This window comes from Nematostella vectensis, chromosome 3 (genome assembly GCF_932526225.1).
Source record: "Nematostella vectensis chromosome 3, jaNemVect1.1, whole genome shotgun sequence".
Taxonomy (NCBI): domain Eukaryota; kingdom Metazoa; phylum Cnidaria; class Anthozoa; order Actiniaria; family Edwardsiidae; genus Nematostella; species Nematostella vectensis.
Genome location: NC_064036.1, coordinates 11,215,369 through 11,240,056, shown reverse-complemented (window position 1 = coordinate 11,240,056; position 24,688 = coordinate 11,215,369). Strand labels below are relative to the sequence as shown.

Genomic DNA, 24,688 nt, shown 5'->3' with positions numbered 1-24,688 from the left:
ATCTTAAGAGCCATTAATCATGTGTCTATGGTAACGCTGTGAATTCAAATTATTTGTCTAGCAGACTACCACGGTTGGTTTCGTTTACACCTATTTCACAAAAGGTTGACAGTGCAAATGACTAATTATTCGTAAAATTAAGGGTGTTAAATAAGTCCAGCAATGACAGGGCCAAGCAATGGTTAACGGATAATTGTTTTGATTTATCCATAGTCTTCGAGACGCATGGCTACTTTCGGTCGTAGAACTGCCATTTGCCAATCGCCATTTGCACTGACAACCTTCGTTGAAACAGGTGTATATTAACTATATTATCGAACCACCTGTGGGGCAGAGGATGACTTTCTCATAAATTGACCCACACTTAATAAAACTTATTTTGCCCCCTAAAGCAAAAAGTTGAATACCATAAAAAATATCAAGAGGGACGAAGAATTCGAGGCTGAGAGCACTTCATTTTGTAGGGGGCCCGGGAGATCCCCCCCCCTAGAAACATTCATGTTTTTGACGATCAAGCCTTGTCTTAATTCCACAGAGTTCCTTTTCTCGCCTTTTTTGTCTGAGTTTCAGGGGGGGGGGGAAAGCTGCGCCCAACCGTACAGCTATCACCCTACACCTTGCACTCCCTTGCTGACTACCCTGCTGTCCCTAGTATCTTGTTCCGAGCTACTTTCCGTATGTAGTAACAAATTTAAATTAATGCAATAACAACGACGACAACAACAACAAGTCGATTATTTAATTTTCGATGGCACATAAAGTAGGGTGTCGTTTGAAGTTAGCCTTTAGCCCATAAAAGACAACAAAATCGTTCAGTCGTGTGTTGTCAGCGGTTTACTATACAGGGCTTGTCATCGGCTCGCACTACATTTTGGAGGCGAAGAGATCCCGCTAGTAGTTTAGGTAGCTTGAATGAACGTCGCCTGCCCTCGAGACATCAAAGCTTGGCCACTAAACTCTGAACCGGATCGAATGATCTCCAAGAACATTGACATCTTTCGTCCTCTACGGTGGGACGTCTGTCGTGACGTCTGTCGTGTCGAACCAAGCAAGAGCCAACCAGTAGTTAGAATTTAGACAGTGTAATAATTTGTATGAGCGAATACAGAGAAGAAATAAGTTGACATTTTTATTTTACCACAAGCCTTTTATTTCATAAATATACACTATTATTTATCATTTATAAATATACACCATTGCTTTTGCACATAAACTTGTCTATATTTGTTTTCTCTCATAGTATTTACATAAATATGGTATTTTTTATAGAGCCAACTTAGATATTTTGGTAAGTGCTAATCGACCTAAATGTTTGGTCTTCCTGTTTGTATCGCGCCCTTCGATTGCAAACTTGCATAGCATTCTGGGTAATCGTAGAAACCCCAGTAGTCTGTTTGGTCATCATTAAAAAAGCTTTTTCATTCGTCGTGAAGACTATAAGAGGCTCTTTGGATTATGATCATCTCACTCCAGATTAATCAACCCGAATATAACGGGGCTGCCATTGTGAAAAACCCAGCCAAAATTTCAGAAAAAGACAAAAAGTTAGAAACAAAATTGTATAACAATGCCGTTGTTATTTATGACGATCTTAAAAAATATTTCAAGTTCTTGTTTTTGCTTCTTCTTCGATATTTCAGCGGAAAAAATGATAAAATGAAATTTTTTTTTAATTGTTCTGTTGTCTCCGTAGCATGAAGATAGGAAACAAGATCTTAGACGTAGATCCCCTGGTTGCACCGCCTTCCAATGATAGCTTAGAGTAATCAGAGGCCTAACGAGGGTATCGGCGGCTAATAAACAAAACGCATCTTTTCAACGGATGCTAACCTTACCTATATTTTCATCATCATCGTCATCATTTTTTGTCCTTCAGAAATTTCAAAACTAAAATGTTCAAAATTTGGGAAAATTTCCGAAATACGGTGACGTATGTAGTCGGGAGCTTATCGGAAAGTTTCGAAATGTTAACGGGAATAAACACCAATTTTCAAATAAGGTGACATTCGGAATTCATGTGTCGTAGCCTGCATCAGAGCGAGCTACTGGCAGTGCTATATAGTATCAAATAAATAAGCAAAAGAGTGCGCATGTAAAAACACCAAATTTTGCACGTTCTCGGAGTGCAACCTTATTTGAAAATGGCGTAACACTTGTTTTGTCAAGAGTCGATCCCAGTGCGATCTTGGGTGCGACTTCTAAGAGCCCTCCAGGGATTTATAAAAGCCAGTGTACTCCCTAGTTGCAGGGAAACTGCCGGTTAATCCTCAACAACGTTAGTTCTCCCCATAGAAGACTTTTTTTCATCGTCATCTTTAGAGGGGAACTCTTTTAAGCAAGCACGCCTAAGGAAGGAAAAAGAGTTCGTTGTTGTAGATATGTTTTAATATCTAGAACCACTTTAAGGTGCCTTATTAGGGTTTTGGTAGGCGAGCAATTGATTTACCTTGTCAAATTGAACAACTGAGTTCCCTGATGAATCTGAGTAGTCATCTGGTGTGAAAATCCACGAGTCAACCACACTAAGGAGCGAAAAAAAAAAAACTATCAGAAACACAGAAAGCCCATGCACGGGTATTGAGTTGACATGGTAAACACCACCGACACAACGATAGGCCTCATATAAGATGTTTATTCATTTGCCTGTGGCTAAATCAATATGATATTTAAAGTATGTGGGTAAACTGTATTTTGACAGCATTTTTCAGCAGAGACATCTGCGAAATCGCCGGGTGCTTGTTTCATGGTTCCCTGTTGTTTTGGAATGCCAATGGGATGCCGTAGCCTCGAGGCAGAGATGAGTTGAGATGCGAATGGACATAAGACCGGATGCTCACATGACCCGCGAATGTACGCGCTTTAAAGTTAGCAGCGCTTTCAACGCTTTTGAGTGTTTGCCGAGTGAGTGCTCTGTACGTGAGTTCGAGAACGTGCTATAGGGGATTTTGTAAATGATCATTTCGACAAAGTGCCAAGTTCAGAAAGGATCAGAAAGGGATGATAAAAAAAATGAGGATTATGACAAATCATCCCAAAACAAAAACATTTTTAGTCTCCACAACAGCCTTTTGTTTTGCAAGTTTGGTTTTCAGGCGTGCATCAATAAAAAAAATCGGAATTAATTGTTTTCAGTATCTTCTACGCTTTGTGCGTTCGATATTTTTTTGGATAATTTTATTACCTTATTACACTTAATTTTCGCGACGTCAAAATTTCGCGATTTTAAGGTGGCGATATTTCGCGACACTTTATTTTCGCGATTTTCCTATTTTTGTAAAAACCAGATCACTTTATTTTCGCGATTTTGGGATGATAAAATCAAGCAAAACAAGTGGAATTAAAATGTGTTGTAATCATCAAAACTGTATCAAACAAAACAATATGTAACAAAAAGATGCGTGGGCTAAATTTAGTTTAAAAATCTAAAATACAAGTCCAACTCAACCTCTTACCGTACAATATTTACATTAGATGACTTGATAGACAATGTTTTTACATAAAGCTTATTAAACGGCCAATATCCCCTCAAAGGTTTCTTATGTACTCACTTAATTTTCGCGACACTTAATTTTCACGTCACTTTATTTTCGCGAATTTTTTAAAATCGCGAAATTAAAGTGACGTGAAAATTAAGTGTAATAAGGTATATAAAAGCCGACGACACGCGCGTAGAAAATTGCGTAACACTAAAAAAAAAAGAGAGCCAACCAAAATTACCCGTCTTGAAAAACTACAAGCGAAGGCGGAATATTAGCTCTTAACCTGCCGGTTCGCCGTTTATTTTGCTTAGCAAAGTCATGTGCATGTGCTGTTTTCATTATGTACCGGATGAGCCCCAATTCAATCAATAAATAATTGTAACCCGGTAAACGCATTGTCGCCCTTCTCTCCGTGGGATCAACAGGCCAAGTAGCGACCTCATTGCCCTGAATCACAAACACACGATACAGACACACAATAAAAAGCGCCCACAAAAACAACCTTCGTGCAATGCGAACTGATAATAATAATAGTTTATTCGACCACTTGCAGTAATAATACATTTGAATTATGTGGAAGGCCATTACAAAACATTAATTGGCAAAGCGGTTAGTGATAAAGTTATTGAAGCGATCAGTTCTACCGGACGGCTGTATTGCACGCACACTTCCCGAGCCGAGGGTGTAGCCATAGCTTACCACGGAACGGGATGGAATAACCGATTTGAGGGGTTCCAAGGATGTAGCTTTAGATATAAAAGTCTGGCAGAGAAGCTTACGGCGCTCATCTAGTGTGGCAATTCCAGCGCGGCACAGCAGAATCTGATAGGGAAGATCGTATTCGGCATAGATACATCTCAAAGCTCTTTTTTGTATGCCCTCAAGCGCGTCCTGCAGATAGATGGGAAGAGACGCCCAAGCAGGGGCCGCATATTCTAGGACCGATCTTATTAGCGAAGTATAAATCTTAATGAGGTCATTTGAGTCGACCCCAGCTTTCCCCAGTAGTCTAAGCGCGTACAGGCGTTTATTCGCCTTTTTATGATGTTTTCAACATGTATATTCCATGACAAATCAATACTGGGAATAGTATTGAACCCTTATTATCTTGTGTTATTAGATGCGTTTCGTATTTTTGTTTTTGTATTCCAGGAGGGGGAATTCTAGCTTTGTGGGGGGATTCCGGATGTGTTAGAACTCTCATTTTGAACCCTTCCTACATGTCCGTCCCACAAGCCGAAAAAGCAGTGTTCCGCTTGGAATAAATAAGTCGGAATAAATAATATCTTGATATGCAACTCAGTGGTTGAGCTAACAAAAATTAGAAACCCATTTTGCCTCGAATATCTATATAATCAAATCTATGTACTTTAACGTAAATAAAATATGGCAAATTCCTTGCCAAATAAAATATCCAATATTCTTTACCAAACCCTTTTTTATATATTTCTAAATTGTAATACCGAGACAACCTCAATACCGTAACAGAATTTTTTTAATCCCATTGAAACAACCAGGTTTTCAAATCAGCACCGTGATTGGCATAAAATAGAGCACACTACATTTAGCCATACCTTGTTGCTACAAAGACGTCCTTTCGCTCGGTAGCGGCTCCCATAGCTTCAGATGTGATCTGCCAAGAGTGGCTCCCGCGACTGCATGAACCTTGGACTTGCCGCATGGCTATAAATAAACAGGTTGACAAACCGGTCATACCAGGACCACAGATACTTGATAGGTTTCCGGCGCTAAGGTCTATGCAAGTACAACACGAAAATAAGAAAGCTTTATCACTTCGTTAATCGCTAATTTTCAACCAAAAAGAGGATTTCTTGCGCTTGATTTCAGTGATAGAGACGGCGATAAGGCATCGCGGTCTTTAAAAACTGACATCTTTTCGAAATGACCTTGACTCAAGTTCGACCCCAAGGCGGCCGCAAAAGAGAACGGAAATCACTCATCGAATGGTTGCAATTCTGTCACTCGAGAAGAGCAAGAAAACAAACATGTAACGTAAAAAACCCGACGGGGGGGTCCTAGGCTTCTTGGATAAAATGGAATAACCGAAGATATGTCAACAAATTGCTCGAGAGAAATGTGAACCACAAATCTCCTATAGACAAAATCTGGGATATATCATTACAGGTTTTTCTTGCATTACAGGTTTTTTTAAGATGTTCAAACATCTATAATCATTGAAAATTTGCATATTTTGTTATTTCCCCCTTTTCGTGATAAATACGGTGTTGCGCAAAACACGGATTTAGTAGTTTATATTACCGTCGTAGAGCTTCTAGATCTGTGTGTTTAGCGTCTCCCGGAGAGCAAGGTCTACCACAAGCATGCGACCTAAGAAATTAGAAAATATAACAGTGTTATATTTGCTTAAATTTCCTTATGCTATTGGCAATGAAGCATGGAATCAATTTGATGGTTTAGCGAGCCAAGCAGATGGTAGTGGAGGCTATTCCAAGTTGCGAAAAATATACTTGGTATATCGATTAAGGTGTCAGATTTCGTTGATTATATTTCTTGTCGTGTCGTGATTTGCAACATTTTTACAACCTTCAAGATCAAATCTCGAGTCCTAGTGAGAGGAGAAGACAACATTGGCCATTACGAAGCTTAATCAGTGACAGTTGACTTGAATGCGCTGTTGATTGTGAAAATATTGTTCTGTTTTCAAATAAGCAGCATGTATAAAACTATATAAAACAACACTCTTAAAAATCCATTTTTCGAAATAATATAGTTTTAAAGGACTACCTGGAAGTAGAAAACTATTCAAACCAAAGCTTCTGTAGAATTCAGAATTTATAAAAATACCTGTCCCAAACAGGATAATTCTCTATTTTTAGCCAGGCCGGACTTTGTTCCAATATGCACAGCATACAGTGTCTGCTTCAAAAATGTTTCTTTTAAGATTATTATTAAAATAAAGAAATAAACATACTCGAAGTATTAGGACAACGCTCGCATTCTCACGCAATCTATTTAGCCCTACTCCAGAAACGTACAGGAACATTGGGGGGGATTGCTGTTTTCAGTCTGTTTTTCTGTTTTCAAAAGTACCCAGGAGTGAAAGGGATATCGCGAATTCGTACCCAAGAGATTGGGTTCCCTGTTTGAGAAAGGTGATGTTTGAGCCAGCGGCTCAACGTTTCTCCACACGCATGCGCAATCGTTCAATTTCAAGTGGCGCGTAAATTCAAGAGTATACAGAAGCAGAGAAGCTTGCTGTTATTTTCACAAAATTTATTATCAGAATTTTAAGATACGTTGATTGCAGAGCCAAGATTGTTTGAGTTATGGATGGTGAAACAAATAGTCGGACAGATATGAGAGCAGAACCCGATGTCAACGAGAACGCCGCTATTCCGACAACAAACGATCACGAAGCCATGGAAATCGAACAAGTCGCCCAAGATGGCGCCGAGTTAGAACCTACAGTTGAGGCGAATAACCCTGAGATAACCACACAACAAACGCCGGAGAACACAGAAACAGCTAATTCTGCGGTAGATATCACGCCTCTGGCTGTAAGAACGGTTCAGTTAGTAAATCAAGTGAGAGATTCGCCGTATGAGTTCCAACCAACAAAAGGCAACAAGAAGGCCAAACTTGCCAAGTCACCGCTAAAATCACCTGAGAAGGATGATGATGTAGGTAGATCTTTTAAAATAAATGTCTTATCCGGTTTCTTATACTGGTTTCGACAGATATGTCAAGCACATTTATTTGTGGTTAGCTTCGAATCTTAGAGGAATTGGTAAATGTTGTATAAAATAATTAAGTATAAATATTTTTTGAACATTTTAGGCCCAGTGCTGCCCCATATGCTTCGACGCATGGTCCAACTCAGGAGCTCACAGGCTGTCATCACTCTCATGTGGCCATTTATTTGGAAGGAGGTGAGATTTTGTTACGACAATTATCCATAAAACCTTGAAAAAAAATGTGCTCGTGTCTATGGTGAGGCAGTATTGTATGTGTACTGTATCCAGCCAGGGGTATGTCCCTTTTTGCACACCAGCTTCCTTTGGTATCTTGTGCTAGATTGCAGCAGTGCTTAATCTTCTTTCATTAGAATTGAACATCTAGTTAAGTGGGATGTTTCTTTTTAACACCTGTTTATGCACTACCCTTGTTTCCCTCACAACCCTATGGCCACCAAAAAGTGGGTAATTTCTTATTGAAGGGTCTCAAATACTACCCTCTTTCCATACATATAATATCTATGGCTACACCACCCGCTACTTGGAAAATCCTGGAATAAACGCCTACTATGGCAAGCAGATGTGTATGAAAATTAAGTAGTATTATAGTATTATGTTTAAAAAACACTCTTTGTCATCATGATGATGGTTGCATTAGATCTTGTGGTAAATTCCAGGTATAGCGTAATATGAAACCCATAATACATAAAATTTTGTTTGATTTCAGTTGCATAGAGAGATGGCTGAAAGCTAAAGGTGGAAGTGACAAATGCCCTCAATGTAATGCACCAGCTAAGAAGAAAGACATTCGCAACATATATGCAAAGGCTCTAAAGACCATTGATACTGCTGAAAAGGACAGGGCACTAGCTGACTTGGAAAAGGAGAGGGTGCAGAGACAGAAGGCGGAACAGGGTGAAGCTAGGGCTTTACTCCAATATCAGCTGGTCAAGGCGGAGTGTGAGAGGATAAAATCACAACTACACCAGTATGAGTTACAGCTTGCAAGGTACAATATAAGCATGTATCATTATCATATACTGTGTAGGTAATGATTAGAAGAAGAGTATGCACAATACTCAGATTTGCACAAATCAGATCAGATTTTATATTCAGAACTAGTTATATTGAAATTCACTGTATCAGGGTCAAATTTACTCTTGACAAAAAGATTTGCATTGCAAAATTAAATTGCTTGCTTGTTGAAGGCCTTTTTCTATGCATTTTGTAGTTCTTTTTAAATGGCACAAAGAAACAAAGTAAAATCCAGAACATATTTTGAAAGGAATATGCTGATCATTATGTCCCTTTTTTGTAACACTGTAAATCAATCTTTCTACATCCTGAAAGTACTGTAACTGTGCAAGCTCTGTCTATAATAAACCTGCATTTCATTACTAGAGCATAGTTAAATAATTGTTTCCTGGCATGCTATCTTGTGTTTGATATCTTTGCATGAATGCAGTCATCTTTGACCATGTTGATTTTGCATTGTGATTTAACCTGTTCATATTGGCAGGCAAGGTCCTCATTCATGCACATGTGGCAAGCAACCAGTCACTGGAACAAGGACCCATGGGCAGTCTTCAAGCCAGCTATTGACTTCCAATAAAACATATGTGATGCAGAGATCATTCCAAGTTGCTGCTGTAAGTTTTCAAATATTTTCATCCACTTTCATGTTATTAAAACCAACTGAAAAACTTGATGTTGAGGATAACCACCCATGAATGACAAAGGTCACATTTGTATAAGGGGTTTGATTTAGGCCCAGTGGCTGGTGAAACCGCCTGCTACTATTTTCCAAGCAACGGCTACTATTTTCTAAAAAGTCGATTAATGTTTTATTGATAGGTCAAACAAAAAGCCGAACGCAACCCAAACGTCGTTCAAAATTAAGACTCACATTTCTCACGCGAAAAGCCAAGTTGCAGAGTTTGTTTTCTGTTTGATCACAATGCTTCCTTGGAATATTTTTGCACAACTCATCACCTTACTGGTAGTAAATTCATTCTATGAATATCAAGAACAACAACTGCTCAAGTCAAGCTGGTTGTTAATTGAAAAACCTGTCAGATTTGACATTTGGCCTAGTTCTGGTCGCCTGTAGAGCAGGCCAGCGGCACCTTTGAAGACTGTTCGGCTGTGCCAAAAATTGTCCTGATCGAACAAACGCATTGGCACATGTTTCCTGCTAGCGTTGGCAGTTTTTTGTCAAAACAAACAAACTTTTGCCTTGTGCGAATAAGCCCCTTATTAGCTGACTGGAACACCTTCTACATACATAAGTACCACATCCCCTTGCCTTGCTCCTTCCACACCATCCTTGGTCTTATTATTGCATTCACCCACATTTACACCTAGGTGGCAGCTACTGCCCATAAGATATAAGTAATACCAACAAGGTGGATCCAGGGTGATACTAACAATTTGCTTGTAAGGTGGATCTAGTATGATACTAACTATGTCTTTTTTTGTTAAGGGCGGAGCTAGGGTGATGGCATTTGATGAGCACCATGCGCTCCTAGTAGTGTCCAAACCATCTCCAAATCAGCTTTTTCCTGGCTATGGTGTTGTCAAGGTTTGTTTAGCCTATGGATTCCTTAAAAAAAGACATTGTGATACATTGGAGCCTCTTAAGTGACCACCCTTAGTATGGAAATCAAAGAATTTGGGACTTTGTGTGGTGGCTGCAAAATAGAGCTACAGTATTATTTGTTTCTTATGGCTGATTATTGCTTCTATTTATTACTTTAGGTTAGCTCTCTTGATGTGAAGCACTCTGAGTTTGTGCGCATTCACCAGAAGCCTATCAGAGATGCATGTTTCAGTTGCCAAGGCGATGGCTTACTCCTGACCGCTGGGATGGACAAGACAATTCAAATCACAAGCATGCTAAGCAATACTGTTGTCCAGACGTAAGTCAGCATCTCTCAACTGGTAACACAAGTGCACAGTACTTTGACTGTGATTATAATGCTAGTTTTCTTTGGGTTATTTTCCCTCGTGCCTTCTATACAGGAGCTGCACCCTTAAGCCTTTGCCAGTTAAGTAGAGGTAACCAAATTCTGATTCTGATCCATTCTGATCTTATTTTCCCCAGCAGAATGATAAACATTTTAAGTCTCTAGAATGGTATAGTTCGTGGGAAAATAGCATGGTTATCCCATGGTTTACTACTGTAGCTATACAGAATAAACTTATCCTAATTTACTGAGTTGTTGTTACATTTGTTGGATACTTATTTGTTCCACTGCTATTATTATTTTGTCTAGGTTCTTCTACATCATGCATCATTAGTTAAAAGCTAGTCTTATTCAAGCTTTGGCAGTTTAAATAATGTAGACAAGTTTCAATCTATAATGCTATTTTCTCAATGAAATATACTAACAACAGTGTTCTTTTTAGATATACAACCCCAGTTCCTGTCTGGTCTTGTGCCTGGGATCAAAGTGACACCAACTACATGTACTGTGGATTGCAAAATGGCTCTTGCCTCATCTTTGATGTGCGCAATACCAGCACTTCACTCAAGAGTTTGAAAAATGAGACAGCTAGCTCCTGTCCAGTGGTATCACTAGCCCATATTCTACCCAGTCAGACATCCAAATTAAGGTACAAAATACCTTCAAAATATTGTTAAATACAGGTTATGTAAATGGCAAAAAAATGTTATGCATCATATAAGTACTAGGCAACCTAAAGGCAAGTGACATGCTGGCATGTCAAAAATGCCTTTGCTGAGTCTAGAGTATCAAGTATTCTTTGAAGCTGACCCCCCTCCCCCCCTCCCTCACCCATCCCTGTAAGTCTGATACAATTACTCACCCAATACATTTATTTCAGACCTGGTGGGATCCTTGTTGGTAAGCTGGAAGGAGCTTGTTTCTGGGAAAGTACTTTTGGTGTTGACTACCTACCGCACTTGCTCACTCTCCCAGAGGGCTCTTGCACTGCTTTGTCATTTGAGTCACAAAGCCGGAAGTGTATGTTCTCTCTCAGGCCCTCAAAGAACTCGCCCAACACAAGACATGTGGTAAGTCATTCATGCTAATTTCATGCTACTGTACTCTGATGAGACAGAGCAAAAATCCCAAAATAAGGTCTGGTTAACTTCGGTAAGCTTGAATTTTTGCATAGAGGTTCCTTATGTTACGTAAACCAACATATCAATTTTCCAGTGGGTTCGTTTTCGAGATATGAGGCTTGAAGTACAATTTTCAAATGTTCAAAGTATGAATTCTCCTCTTTTTTAGGGGAAGTCGGTCTCTGATCAGAAATTAAGCCAAATTTGATTGCTAATATCTAAATTTCGTATCTTCTAAATTTCTTTAAAATTTGGAATTAAGCTTTTTGTCAGAGGAACTCCTTTTATGCGGGATCTTGAGCTTATATATTGAGAATTGGAAAATTTCATGCCATTTTTTTTATCTGTCGATGAGTCGATGAATATTTACCGGGCTAGCCATCTCTTGTTTAGGTTTAATTGAGAAAGTACACAATGTTCTTGTATGTGGCAGAGCTTTTAGTCTGCTTGTAGCCGTTATTAGTTTCAGTCACGCATGTGGAGGAAGCGTTGCGTGACTAAATTTTAGTGTCAGTCACGCATGTGGAGGAAGCGTTGCGTGACTAAAAACGGCTGCAAGCGGACTAAGCTTTACTGTGGCCAAGAGAAATGTTTGCATGCAAGCCGATCAAGTGCTCTTTATTCCTTTGTGTGCCACATGATTCATGATGTCCAAAAACAAATAATTTCCAAATTACCCCAAATAAGATCAGGCTAGGAAATATTGTAAGGTATGGTGTATTTCTATAGCGCCAAGTATTTATGTGTGTACATAGTCACCTGCCCTTCAGCTGTCAGTTGAGTATAGAACTCTGACTGCTCAGAACAATTCCCATTATAAAGAGCGAGGTTTTCAAAACAAACAAACAAAAACAAACCTTGGATTCAACCTGGGTCCTCTGGGTCCTCTCTTCTTGAGAAGTGAAGCCTGTTTCGTTATAAATTATTCATTATTTGTTGTAAAGTAATTCTAAGGATTCCATTACTTACTCTATGTCCAGATTTGTGAGCTTGAGGGTAATGGAATTGGAGTATCCACAACTCGAGGCCAGGCAGAGAATGACCCTAATGGTACCAACACCACCGATGCCAGTACAACTGGAAGCAGCCTCTGCACATGTAATGCCCTGGTACAGTGCACAGGAGGTCCTATCCAGAAATTGTTAAGCAGGCCAGCTCTCTTTCCGCATCCTGATGACGGCAACAGGCTGTTAGTGGCAGCTCCAGATGAGGCCTCAAAATCTGTAAGTAAAACACTACCACTACATGCAGTATCACATGCATTGTAAGTAAAACACTACCACTACATGCAGTATCACATGCATTGTAAGTAAAACACTACCACTACATGCAGTATCACATGCATTGTAAGTAAAACACTACCACTACATGCAGTATCACATGCATTGTAAGTAAAACACTACCACTACATGCAGTATCACATGCATTGTAAGTAAAACACTACCACTACATGCAGTATCACATGCATTGTAAGTAAAACACTACAACTACATGCAGTATCACATGCATTGTAAGTAAAGCACTACCACTACATGCAGTATCACATGCATTGTAAAACACTACCACTGCATGCAGTATCACATGCATTGCAAGTAAGACACTACCACTACATGCAGTATCACATGCATTGTAAGTAAAACACTACCACTACATGCAGTATCACATGCATTGTAAAACACTACCACTGCATGCAGTATCACATGCATTGCAAGTAAGACACTACCACTACATGCAGTATCACATGCATTGTAAGTAAAACACTACCACTACATGCAGTATCACATGCATTGTAAGTAAAACACTACCACTACATGCAGTATTACATGCATTGTAAAACACTACCAATACATGCAGTATCACATGCATTGTAAGTAAAACACTACCACTACATGCAGTATCACATGCATTGTAAGTAAAACACTACCACTACATGCAGTATCACATGCATTGTAAGTAAAACACTACCACTACATGCAGTATCACATGCATTGTAAAACACTACCACTACATGCAGTATCACATGCATTGTAAGTAAAACACTACCACTACATGCAGTATCACATGCATTGCAAGTAAAACACTACCACTACATGCAGTATCACATGCATTGTAAGTAAAACACTGCAACTACATACAGTATCACATGCATTGTAAGTAAAACACTGCAACTACATACAGTATCACATGCATTGTAAGTAAAACACTACCACTACATGCAGTATCACATGCATTGTAAGTAAAACACTGCAACTACATACAGTATCACATGCATTGTAAGTAAAACACTGCAACTACATGCAGTATCACATGCATTGTAAGTAAAACACTACCACTACATGCAGTATCACATGCATTGCAAGTAAAGCACTACCACTACATGCAGTATCACATGCATTGTAAGTAAAACACTACCACTACATGCAGTATCACATGCATTGCAAGTAAAGCACTACCACTACATGCAGTATCACATGCATTGTAAGTAAAACACTACCACTACATGCAGTATCACATGCATTGTAAGTAAAACACTGCAACTACATACAGTATCACATGCATTGTAAGTAAAACACTGCAACTACATACAGTATCACATGCATTGTAAGTAAAACACTACCACTACATGCAGTATCACATGCATTGCAAGTAAAGCACTACCACTACATGCAGTATCACATGCATTGTAAGTAAAACACTACCACTACATGCAGTATCACATGCATTGTAAAACACTACCACTACATGCAGTATCACATGCATTGTAAGTAAAACACTACCACTACATGCAGTATCACATGCATTGTAAGTAAAACACTACCACTGCATGCAGTATCACATGCATTGTAAGTAAAACACTACCACTACATGCAGTATCACATGTATGTAAGTAAAGCGCTACAACTACATGCAGTAATACATGTATGTAAGTTAAACACTACCACTACATGCAGTATTACATGCATTGTAAAACACTACCACTACATGCAGTATCACATGCATTGTAAGTAAAACACTACCACTACATGCAGTATCACATGCATTGTAAGTAAAACACTACCACTACATGCAGTATCACATGCATTGTAAGTAAAACACTACCACTACATGCAGTATCACATGCATTGTAAGTAAAACACTACCACTACATGCAGTAATACATGCATTGTAAGTAAAACACTACCACTACATGCAGTATCACATGCATTGTAAAACACTACCACTACATGCAGTATCACATGCATTGCAAGTAAAACACTACCACTACATGAAGTATCACATGCATTGTAAGTAAAACACTACCACTACATGCAGTATCACATGCATTGTAAGTAAAACACTACCACTACATGCAGTATCACATGCATTGTAAGTAAAACACTACCACTACATGCAGTATCACATGCATTGTATGTAAAACACTACCACTACATGCAGTATCACATGCATTGTATGTAAAACACTACCACTACATGCAGTATCACATGCATTGTAAGTAAAACACTACAACTACATGCAGTATCACATGCATTGTAAGTAAAACACTACAACTACATGCAGTAATACATGTATGTAAGTAAAGCGCTACAACTACATGCAGTAATACATGTATGTAAGTAAAACACTACAACTACATGCAGTAATACATGTATGTAAGTAAAACACTACAACTACATACAGTAATACATGCATTGTAAGTAAAGCGCTACAACTAACTACATACAGCGATAAATGCACTGTAAGCACATTTAGTGATACATGGACTGTAATTGGGTACAAATTGGTTGGAAATGATTAAATTGTTAATTTAAGCATATGCAGAGCCATCCCACATTTAAAAAAAAAAACTTTAATTCTTCTATTATTGCCAGACACTGATTTGGGATGGGAATGTTGCAAAACGCACACAAAAGCTTCCTGACCAGGGAGAGCCAGTCCTAGACGTCAAGCCTTTTGCAGTCAATGGAAGCCAGTTCCTTACTACAATAACAGAACAAAAACTGAATATCTATAAGTGGCAGTAATTTTTATAACTTCAAAGTACTTACAAATACCAGAACCCAAAAAAAAACACACACAACAACAACAAAAATAATAATAATAGAATGAAATGTATAATGATGTTTTATTTATAAGAATATTATATACATATATTTATGTATGTACATTTTAGTGACAGGATAGTATTTTTATCCAAAATAGAATTGAGGAGATAATGGGAATATGGGAACATAGAAGAAATATTGTGTGTTGTAAAATATGAATTGTACATAGTGTATAGATTGTACTATATATATATTTTTAAAGGCAATCTAAAGTCATATTGACAGAATGTATATGTCATCAGGCATAAACAGTAATAAATGTGGTCAACAACTTTTCTTTGTACATAATATATGCTTTTTATTGTTTGCATCTTCAGTATATATAATCATTTGTAATTGGTGATCAGCTATTTATCACTTTTTCTTTTGGCTATACAACACATCTTCATCTCTTTTGCTAGTCTTAGAGGTATCTGTGATAGCTGGTACCATGTGCCTACTTGTATTCCTGGCAAAGGCTAGAAGTGTAACAGCGCCAATAGCAGCACATTCTAACACCAGCAGGGCCGTCTTCCAGTCATATTCTTTGACAATAAGGCTTAAGGGATAGCCAGCCATCACCCCTCCAGCTAAAAAAATAGATTAACAGTATATTAAAGCTGAGAACACTTCAGGTAAGTAACAAACACTGTAATCAGGATTTGTGGAAGGTTTTTGAAAGGCCTAGTGGTGTCCACCCCTGGTTACTAATTAAATCATAGCTGAATCTCAGGACACAGTACTAAAGTGAAAGAGCATTTTTGGAGGTTGCATATACTCAAAACAAACTGATCTGAGTAGAAATCTGTTCATAACCTCTTGTGTAACATATTATTTACCACCAAAAGTAAAGCAACTGAGATTACGACAGTGGATATTTACAAAGGCAGAGAGTTGAGGACGGTGCACATGCAAGATTTCAGTGTATGCTACCACATGTTTGTTTTAGCTCTTCGAGAAAGACAGATTCCTCATCCCACCACCGTGAATCGTGGATCTGTAGACTTACAACTTGCTGCCAGAGCAACCACGGCATGAGTCGTTGAAGTTAACCCTGGAGGGGCATTTTCTATGGCTAAAACTCCATACATATTGAAGGGGCCATAGGCTGTACATCCAATACTAAACACTAATAGATAGATTATCATCTGGAAAAAAAAAGAATATGAAATATAAAATAATAGTACATAACTGCATATTCACACCCATTATTTCCCCAGGCCAGGAGTAATGGGCCTAAGCTGTTAGGATGGCACTGTCTTAAGTCAATGAGTACATTTTACTCAGTCTCAGTTTGAGGATATAATAAATATTCATTTTATAAGAAACAGTATGGCCAAGGTAGTTCTAGAGATAATTAGTGATCTCTCAGCTTCTTTTTATGTACCTCAGATGCTTTTATTGTCCTCAGTAAATGAAGACTTGCAGTAAGTCCAATGGAATAGACCAACACAAGCGGGATCCTTGGACTTGATGATGAAGTATTATTGTACTGTAGAAAAAAGAAAGTGTTATTTGAAACTAGACATTGTCTAGGAAACAAACTTAAGAGGTAAAAGACAAGAAGAACTAACCTTGAGTACAAGCCAGTCAGAAAAGAACCCAGAGGTTATGCTTCCTATGAAGCCTCCAACTTCAAACATGCTCATTGCTAATCCAGCTGAAAGATAGAATAATGTAACTAACATAGCCCCTATACACATAAGCACACATGTTGGGTATGTCAGTGCAAACTTCTTTGTTTTTGGCAGGCAGATTTCCCTCAATATATGGGAGAATACTCGGGCATAGCTAGTGTCACATCAGGGGATGTGCATATACTTTTTGCAGGTATGCATGTGCACCACCCAATAACTCAGCAACATTTATGCACCTGACATTCAATGTTAGAGAATCAAGACTTTGTCTGTCAGGGCCATAGCAGGGGGTGGAGCACTGGGGGCGCGTCCCTCCCCCATATTTTGTGCCCCTCCAATATTTCAAAGCTTCCTATGGCACTGTCTGTGTAGTGATGCATGTTAACTTGAACTCAAACACAGCTAACCTACCACTATATTGTGTCTGCCCCTTGTCTTGCATCAAGAACAGTTGTCCCCAGTCTGCAATGGCAAACTTGATCAAAGAAGTTGCTAAATTACCCAGGCTTATCATCCAAAGGAATGGGCTAGTTAACACAGAGGATATAAGCCCTTCTGGTGCGGGTGTGATTGTTCTGCCCTGTTTGCTGACTTCTTCACTGGCTTGGGCTAACCCTCTTTCTGAGGGATCATTGTAAATAAATAGATAAAGTACAAGTGATGTGCAAAGGGCTACAGCCCCTGGTATTGTAAACGCAGATCTCCATCCATGGCTGGTGATCAGGTAGGTAGTGAACAGGGGAGAAAGACTGGCTGCAAGGTTACAACCTGCAGTCAACAGACTCCACAGGGTTCCAACCTGAAAAATGAAACAATTGTCTGATTCCATCTAGTCTTATTTATATGAGTTCTACTGCACAGTGTTTGTAATAAAAAATATCCCTCTTGAAATAAAGTCCCCCCCCCCTCAAAAAAAAGAAAAAATTGAGAATTAGGAGGGGGTGAGGAAGTTAGAGATATATCATCAGGACTTGTAGTAGGGGGTGGGGTAGACACCATTCTTCTTTTTAAAAATTGGCTCTATTGGGGATGTAGCTAGAGGGATATTAAAAGTGTCACAAAAGACACATGGCTACCCCTGCCGCCTCCATAATCACGGATCCATAATCACAATACCTCAAAAGGCTTGAACCATGCTTTGAGGAGTTTTGCACATGGAGGCCAACCAAAGCCCTGAGCCATTCCATTGACACTCCAAAAAATAGTGAAACTCCACAAGCTGGAGCTATATCCAAAAGCAATATTCAGTACAGCGCTGAGCACAAGGCCACCGACAAACAGTGTTCTAGCGTTGATTTTATCACAAAGAACTCCACCGGCGAACTTGCTCAAACCATAGCTAATTGTGTAACTGCTTGTTATGACTCCAAGATCGCTTTTCTGTACGTCGAGTTCACGAACAAGCGAAGGCATAGTGTAGGTAAATGATTTTCTGGTTAAATAGTACGTGGAATAGCCAACTAAAAGGCAAATAAATACTTTCCATTTTGTTTTGTTGTATATAGCTGTTTCTTGTACCGCCATCTTTTGTCGATCTTCAACTGCTTCCGGTGGTTGTGCTTGGCTTCCCAGGAAGCATTGCTGGCTGTTTTGATGCTATTTTTTTAGTCTTTTTTTTTCAAAAAGTGTCTAATGAACATTTTTTTTAATTGCCTTAGGAAATTCTAAAATCGTAAAACAACGGTAAAGATAAAAGATAAATAAATTAAAAAAAAACATTTCCCATTATTGTCCTGACTTCGGTGGTAGCCCTGTGGATCTTAGGGAACCCCGCCGGCAACGCTGGAACCCCAGGAACGCCTGACTTCTTTCTTTGTCTATCCGGTCAAATTTCACGTCACCAGAAATTAATATATTTCAGTCTACTTTGAATTCCTATCGGAAAACCAAGACACTACTCCATTTAAATTGGAAGCCGTTCTTTTAAAAGGATAGTGTTTAATTCAATTACGAGACTAAGACCTTGTCAATTTTAAGATGTCCATGATGTATCGGATGAGTGGAATCCTACGTCCCCTCGTCTTTCGTCAAAACATACGATGCCTGGGCACACAAGAACTAAGTAAAGTGTTGGTGACCAGAAGAGTGCCACAGCTAGCCATGGACATACTGAAAACATCTCAGAGGTGAAGACAATGTCATAAATAATTACATTATATCTTATAACATGCACTGGCAAATTAAATTCCTAGCATTCACATTCGTTTTATGACTAACCTTATCACACTTCTTACTTTTATTTTTAACGTTACGTTTATTTTCGCGTGACTCAAATATATTGAATTTTGTTTAACGTGAAACTTGATTTCCGATTTTTGAAACTTGTGAAATGTGTAGGGACCCCCCTTACCACCCCCGGATTAACCCCCCGTTCATTTATCTCTCAAGCTGTGACCTTGATGTGTGGGACTCTGATGACCCCATTCCAAGGGCTGAATTGCTTAAACGAGCACAAGGAAAAGATGGACTGTATGTTCTACTAACAGAAAAGGTTGATGCAGAACTACTTGATGCAGCTGGTAAATAATATCAACTACTCTGTCAGTAATCTATTTCAGGAATGAAGGGCAATTGGTGGCTCCAGGTTTTTAAAAGTGCGTGTTCATTTTATGACAACTATACAATAAAACTATACACTATACAAGGCAGATGTTTCATCTGTAATCTATAATGCAAGCTTGTGGTATATTTAACAATTACACTTTGAATTAGCACTTTTATATTTGTTATGGAAGTAAACTTTTAGGATTCATTTCTTTGCTCAAAGTCTCAGTTTATAGCATTAATTACCCTATTATTTACCAGTTAAGTCCCAACTACATTTTGTTTGTCAGGGCCCCAGCTGAGGGTTGTCAGTACTATGTCTGTTGGATATGATCATGTTACCACTAAGGAACTCAAAAACAGGTCTGGTATTATATACTGTGCCTAAATTTGAAGATGTAGTCTGTATTGTTCAAAATTATTTTTCTCAACAAATCAACTCCAAACACAATGAACATAACTTTTAATGACAAACAGTTTACAGGGCATGCATACATTATGAGTATGCCTAAATCCGATAGACTTCCCAGTGTATTATCGCTATAATTTTTAACTAGGTCTTATTTTTGCATAGGAACATTCCCTTGGGCTACACTCCAAATGTCCTTACCGATGCTACTGTAAGTAGAAGACAAAGAGACAGACATATAGACAGCAGACATACAGTGAGACAAACAGCACAAGGTTGGATGGCAAAAGTACAGCAGATAAACAGACAGACAACTAAACAGACCAAATACTTCCTACTAGTGCTTGCCTGTCAGTTTACTCATATTATATTGTCATAAATTCTGCATGTTTTCATCTTCAGGCAACCCTGACAGTAGCTCTGCTATTGGCGACCTCAAGAAGACTTATTGAAGCAGTTGGTGAAGTTAAAAAGTAAGACTGTATCCTGGGGGGGAATCCTCAGGGTAAAAGTGATAGGGATGCCGGTAGGGAAATTCGAAAAACGAAAAATACCCCTAAAAATACCGGCACACCAAAAAAAGCTACCCTAAAAAATACTCCAGCAGCCCTAAAAATACCAATTCTACAAAAAAAACTATTTTTTTCTCATATACTCCCTAAAAATACCTTAGGCCCTGTTTTGACCCCTAAAAAATACGACGAGCATCCCTGTCAGGTCGGTATGGGAAGATTTCCCCCCCCCCTTGGGACTGTATCCAAAACCAGGCTTCTACATTATTCCCCATTTCAAAATTTTGCAAGTTGGTGCTCTTGACAATAATGGGGGTTCTGAAATCCATAAAACCCTTTACGAAATACTGATTGACAAGTGTTGTAAGGCTCGTCCCCCTGTACTTTTCCTGCCACTGTCCTGCTTGCTAATTTGCTCCCTTATACTGACAGTGGTGGCTGGAGTACCTGGAAGCCTATGTGGATGTGTGGAGCCACACTAAGAGGGAGCACTGTTGGGATTGTTGGACTTGGAAGAATTGGTATGTATGTGCCAAAGCTCCCAGGAACATCAAATTTACCGCATCGTGTGTGCGATACTCTAATGATTTATTAATTATATTAAATAGAAGATATAGAGGGGTTAACATTGCTCTCTCATGTGCACATGTGTTGACTCTTCTGCTTTTCTCTTTTGTCCAATATCTAAACATTACCAAATTTTACTTTATCATCACTTTGACTCAAGAAAAAACCTCTATCCCTAAATATTTTGCAATTCAGATAACTCAAACTGTTGTATCAAATATTTTTTTACCATTTCTACCCAAATGAACTTGAACATCTTGCTAATTCTATCATGCTAAGATGATGCTATTTTTTGTTGCCCTTGAGGGTTTTTGTTAATAGGGTTTCATTGCATTTTTAATCCAATTTCTCCGGTAGGTCTGGCAGTTGCTCAAAGGCTTCTACCATTTGGTGTCTCTAAGATAGTGTATTCAGGATGGAAAGCTACTCCCGAAGGTAAGAAAACCGAACTTTTGTTTTAGAAAAAAAGGACATTAGTAACCAATCACTTTGTGTTTTCCCTTTTATGTCCAGTTGAGAAGCAAGTGAATGCCACACATGGTAAGGCAAATCATAGGACCCTTTTTACCTTTCCAAAGCTCAGCAATCAATTCCATAGTGAAATCATCAATCTGGAAACTCAATTTAAAGCCGCATTGTCACCAGTTTACTTCCTGAGGTGCGACGGAAACCTCAACCGTTAAAAGATAAAAGAATCTATAAGAATCCGAAATATTTAACAGGCCATCCGCTCTAAATTATCAATCACATACTCAAAGAAACTTCCAATAGACACACTGCTTTCAATATTTTGAAATATTTTTCGCGTTTTCCGTTAAAAATCATCGGAAATTGTTACATAATCGACCGGAAGTAAACTAGTGACAATGCGGCTTTAACCTCATTTAAAAAGACAAGAAAGCCAACTTGCCTGAATGTAATAAGGGGAGAGAATTAGTAGCTCACAAATTTAATTCTAGAGCTAGTTCTGATGCAAAGCATCCTCGGGTACCAGTGTAACAAGGCGCGATAATGAGGGTGAGGAGGTTGAAGGGGGAGGGGGGAGTAGAGAAAGGAAGGAAAAGAAGTCTTCTCATTCCTTTTTCTTCTCTCCTGCCCCCTACCCTCCTTTGGCCTTGTTCCGCCACGTTTTCATGCCTGTGACCTCAACGCCCTAGGCTCCAAAAGATTGATGCAAAGCTGGGGTTATTGCAGTGCTCCTTTTGCATGCTCTTGTTGCATAGCAATCTTCAGCTCATGAAAGAAGTTAAAAAGTGCCCATGACCGCATTTTTTTGTTCTCCAGGGCTCTCAAGCCTTATGTTTTCTCTTTATGTATCTTAGTTGATAACGATGCATTATTTGCTAAGTCTGATTTTGTCCTGGGCTGCACTGCTCTGACTCAAGAGACGCAAGGTAAGCTTACTGTGCATTAGTTTGATATGAATGGCCAATTGATTTAAGCATTCACTTACTGTTTTAGATAGTTGCTTTTTGCTTTTTTGCCATGCAAGTAATGTACAGTGATAATGAATTGTTTTTTCTAGCAGTCAATAATAATCTTTATCTCTGTGTTATGAAGTAGTCAGTTCTCTATATTAGATTGAGTATCCCTTTGATTCCTGTGAAAGATAAAATAGTTCATAAAAGTTCCTAACTTCATCTGAATTTGCTTATTAATATAGGAATGTTCAACAAAGATGCCTTTTCTAAAATGAAGTCAACGGCTATCTTTGTTAACACGAGCAGGTAGGTTTGTCACTATGATCATTTTTCTTTCGGTCAGGGGGACTTTATCCCAAAGCAAATATAACCAACTTCCCTTTTCTTATTTCAGAGGTGGAGTGGTTAATCAAGACGATTTGTACGATGCTTTAAAAGATAACGCCATACGGGTAGGTGAAGTCCGCAACTACAAGGTTATTTTACTTTTTTAGGTGCATGGAACTTTTCTTTATATCGGCTTCTGTGTTTTCTTTATTCTTTCTTCTGATACCTTTCTCTGTCGTCTTATTCGTTATACTGTGTTTGAATTTTTTGTTCGTACCGCAAACGCGTTTTTTTTTTCGCCTTACGCTTAGGTGTGTGACTGGGAAGACTCTTTAGTCGTTCTCTCACAACAGGGAGTTCTTTCACAACCCCCTGGCCGTACCAATGACACGTAACTTGCCGTAAAGTCGCGTAATCTTGTTCGCAGGCCGCAGGTCTAGACGTGACGGTACCTGAGCCTCTTCCCACCGACCACAAGCTGCTGTCACTCCCAAACTGCGGTGAGTTGTACATCGTGTCTTGCAGGCGCGTAACAAAAAAAAACGGTCTCCCTCCCTCCCCCTTCGCCCCACTAACCGCCAAAGGGGGGTCTTAAAGCGAAGTTAAAGCAAAGCAAGATTCTCAAGTATTGTTGCTTTACGGTCATTTTTTTTTTTGTCATTTATACTTTACCCATGATGCAATGTGCGATGCAACACGCGGTTTATACCCATGGTGCAACGCGTGGTGACGTAAGCTTGTGCTCAATATTTTTATTTCGTGTATTTGTAGTCATCCTACCACACATCGGCAGTGCAGAGGACGCGACGCGCACTGAAATGGCCACACTCGCAGCCCGCAACTTGTTGGCGGGACTCAGGGGGGAACAGATGCCAGCACAGGCTGACCTTTAACGCATGCATGGTCAAATATCCGCTGATTGTAGCGCAGGCTTTTTCAATTGAGCCAAGTCCCTGGTGTTTTTAAAGGTTTTATATGGTGTTGCGGATTTCCTGTGGTTGATGGTGTGACGTCACGCGAAACAATCTCTTCCAAGCCCCTCTAGTCCACAACCAACCACAGGAATCCCAAAAAAGAGCATCGGGGACTAGCTGGGAGTCGGCTCATAAATTGGTAAAGGAACGAAGTTTACATTGTTCGCGAACGCCTAGAAATTTAATAAAATTGTAAGAGAAGTGACTCGTATTCCTAGGTATAAAATATGTGAAAATAAATTTTTGATGGTGTTTTATTTGTTTTATATTTTCATCTTTCGACTGCAACTTTTGAAATGCTTACCAATGATAAAAGATGAGGCCAAAGAATAATACGAAGTAAGTACCTGATCCAAAAAAACAAAAATCCCACGAAGATTTGCCCTTGTTCAACAAGACACTAACACTAAATGATTTTTGTAAGACTGCAAAAGGGTGTCGTTGGTTTGTTTTCTGTGGGTATTTCGGGTATAATCCAAGCAGCTTTGGTTTACATAGCGCAGGGGGTCATGTTTGGCAAAGTCAAAACGACAACCACCTACACAAATATTTCCATCATCTCTGGTTTCATGCCTAGGTCTTTGAGTATAGGGATATCCGCAGTGAATGTGTCGAATTTAAAGGTGTCTCGTTAGCCGCTACAGAAGAGTTATCAGTCCTTTGGCGCAAATGAATCTTGTAGTCCTAAAGGTCAAGTAAGTATTTTTCAGATATTTGGGTCTTAAGCATTCCTGGACAACAATCGACTCCGCGAACACAGCATTGGTGAGTACTTGGTTTGGTGGCTTTGGTCTTTCGAACTTCCTTCCTTTTGTCTCGCTTTCGATACAACCGTTGTATAAACATCACGATAAATGAAGATAAAAATAATTCCATTCATGCCCCCCTATGAGACACTAATTAATCGATCTATTTCCGTATATGAAGGTCACC

The 24,688-nt window shown here is 39.1% G+C and overlaps 4 protein-coding genes across 5 annotated transcripts; 2 read left to right on the top strand and 2 right to left on the bottom strand.

Moving 5' to 3' along the window:
• Positions 1-1,126: 1,126 nt before the first annotated feature.
• Positions 1,127-5,968, bottom strand: LOC5520056. 2 transcript variants are annotated; one of them, XR_007307295.1, is made up of 4 exons: positions 5,760-5,968; positions 5,054-5,162; positions 2,447-2,522; positions 1,127-2,345 (listed from the first exon to the last, which is right to left on the bottom strand). XR_007307295.1 is itself a non-coding variant. In XM_048725193.1 (3 exons), the coding sequence occupies exons 1-3, from the start codon at positions 5,191-5,193 to the stop codon at positions 2,316-2,318; spliced, it is 246 nt and encodes an 81-aa protein (XP_048581150.1). In that variant the 5' UTR covers positions 5,194-5,476; the 3' UTR covers positions 1,127-2,315. The 2 variants fall into 2 exon arrangements, 1 of the variants encoding a protein (XP_048581150.1); XM_048725193.1 differs by lacking the exon at positions 5,760-5,968 and having other exon boundaries at positions 5,054-5,476.
• A 676-nt stretch (positions 5,969-6,644) lies between these two features.
• Positions 6,645-15,658, top strand: LOC5520055 (E3 ubiquitin-protein ligase RFWD3). The gene is made up of 10 exons (XM_032365102.2): positions 6,645-7,141; positions 7,299-7,390; positions 7,923-8,204; positions 8,715-8,844; positions 9,678-9,776; positions 9,953-10,113; positions 10,604-10,810; positions 11,042-11,231; positions 12,263-12,505; positions 15,152-15,658. Exons 1-10 carry the CDS (start codon positions 6,788-6,790, stop codon positions 15,302-15,304), a joined length of 1,911 nt encoding a protein of 636 aa, XP_032220993.2. The 5' UTR covers positions 6,645-6,787; the 3' UTR covers positions 15,305-15,658.
• LOC5519978 (glucose-6-phosphate exchanger SLC37A4) lies at positions 15,658-18,553 on the bottom strand. Its single transcript, XM_001639786.3, has 6 exons — positions 18,118-18,553; positions 17,413-17,800; positions 16,939-17,024; positions 16,752-16,856; positions 16,374-16,512; positions 15,658-15,954 (listed from the first exon to the last, which is right to left on the bottom strand). The coding sequence occupies exons 1-6, from the start codon at positions 18,523-18,525 to the stop codon at positions 15,740-15,742; spliced, it is 1,341 nt and encodes a 446-aa protein (XP_001639836.2). The 5' UTR covers positions 18,526-18,553; the 3' UTR covers positions 15,658-15,739.
• Positions 18,554-18,800: 247 nt separating this feature from the next.
• LOC5520054 (glyoxylate reductase/hydroxypyruvate reductase) lies at positions 18,801-24,012 on the top strand. The gene is made up of 13 exons (XM_001639866.3): positions 18,801-19,127; positions 19,390-19,520; positions 19,836-19,908; positions 20,120-20,165; positions 20,357-20,427; positions 20,899-20,987; positions 21,391-21,468; positions 21,547-21,573; positions 22,356-22,427; positions 22,697-22,760; positions 22,849-22,906; positions 23,209-23,281; positions 23,553-24,012. Exons 1-13 carry the CDS (start codon positions 18,979-18,981, stop codon positions 23,672-23,674), a joined length of 1,053 nt encoding a protein of 350 aa, XP_001639916.3. The 5' UTR covers positions 18,801-18,978; the 3' UTR covers positions 23,675-24,012.
• The last annotated feature ends 676 nt before the right edge of the window (positions 24,013-24,688 follow it).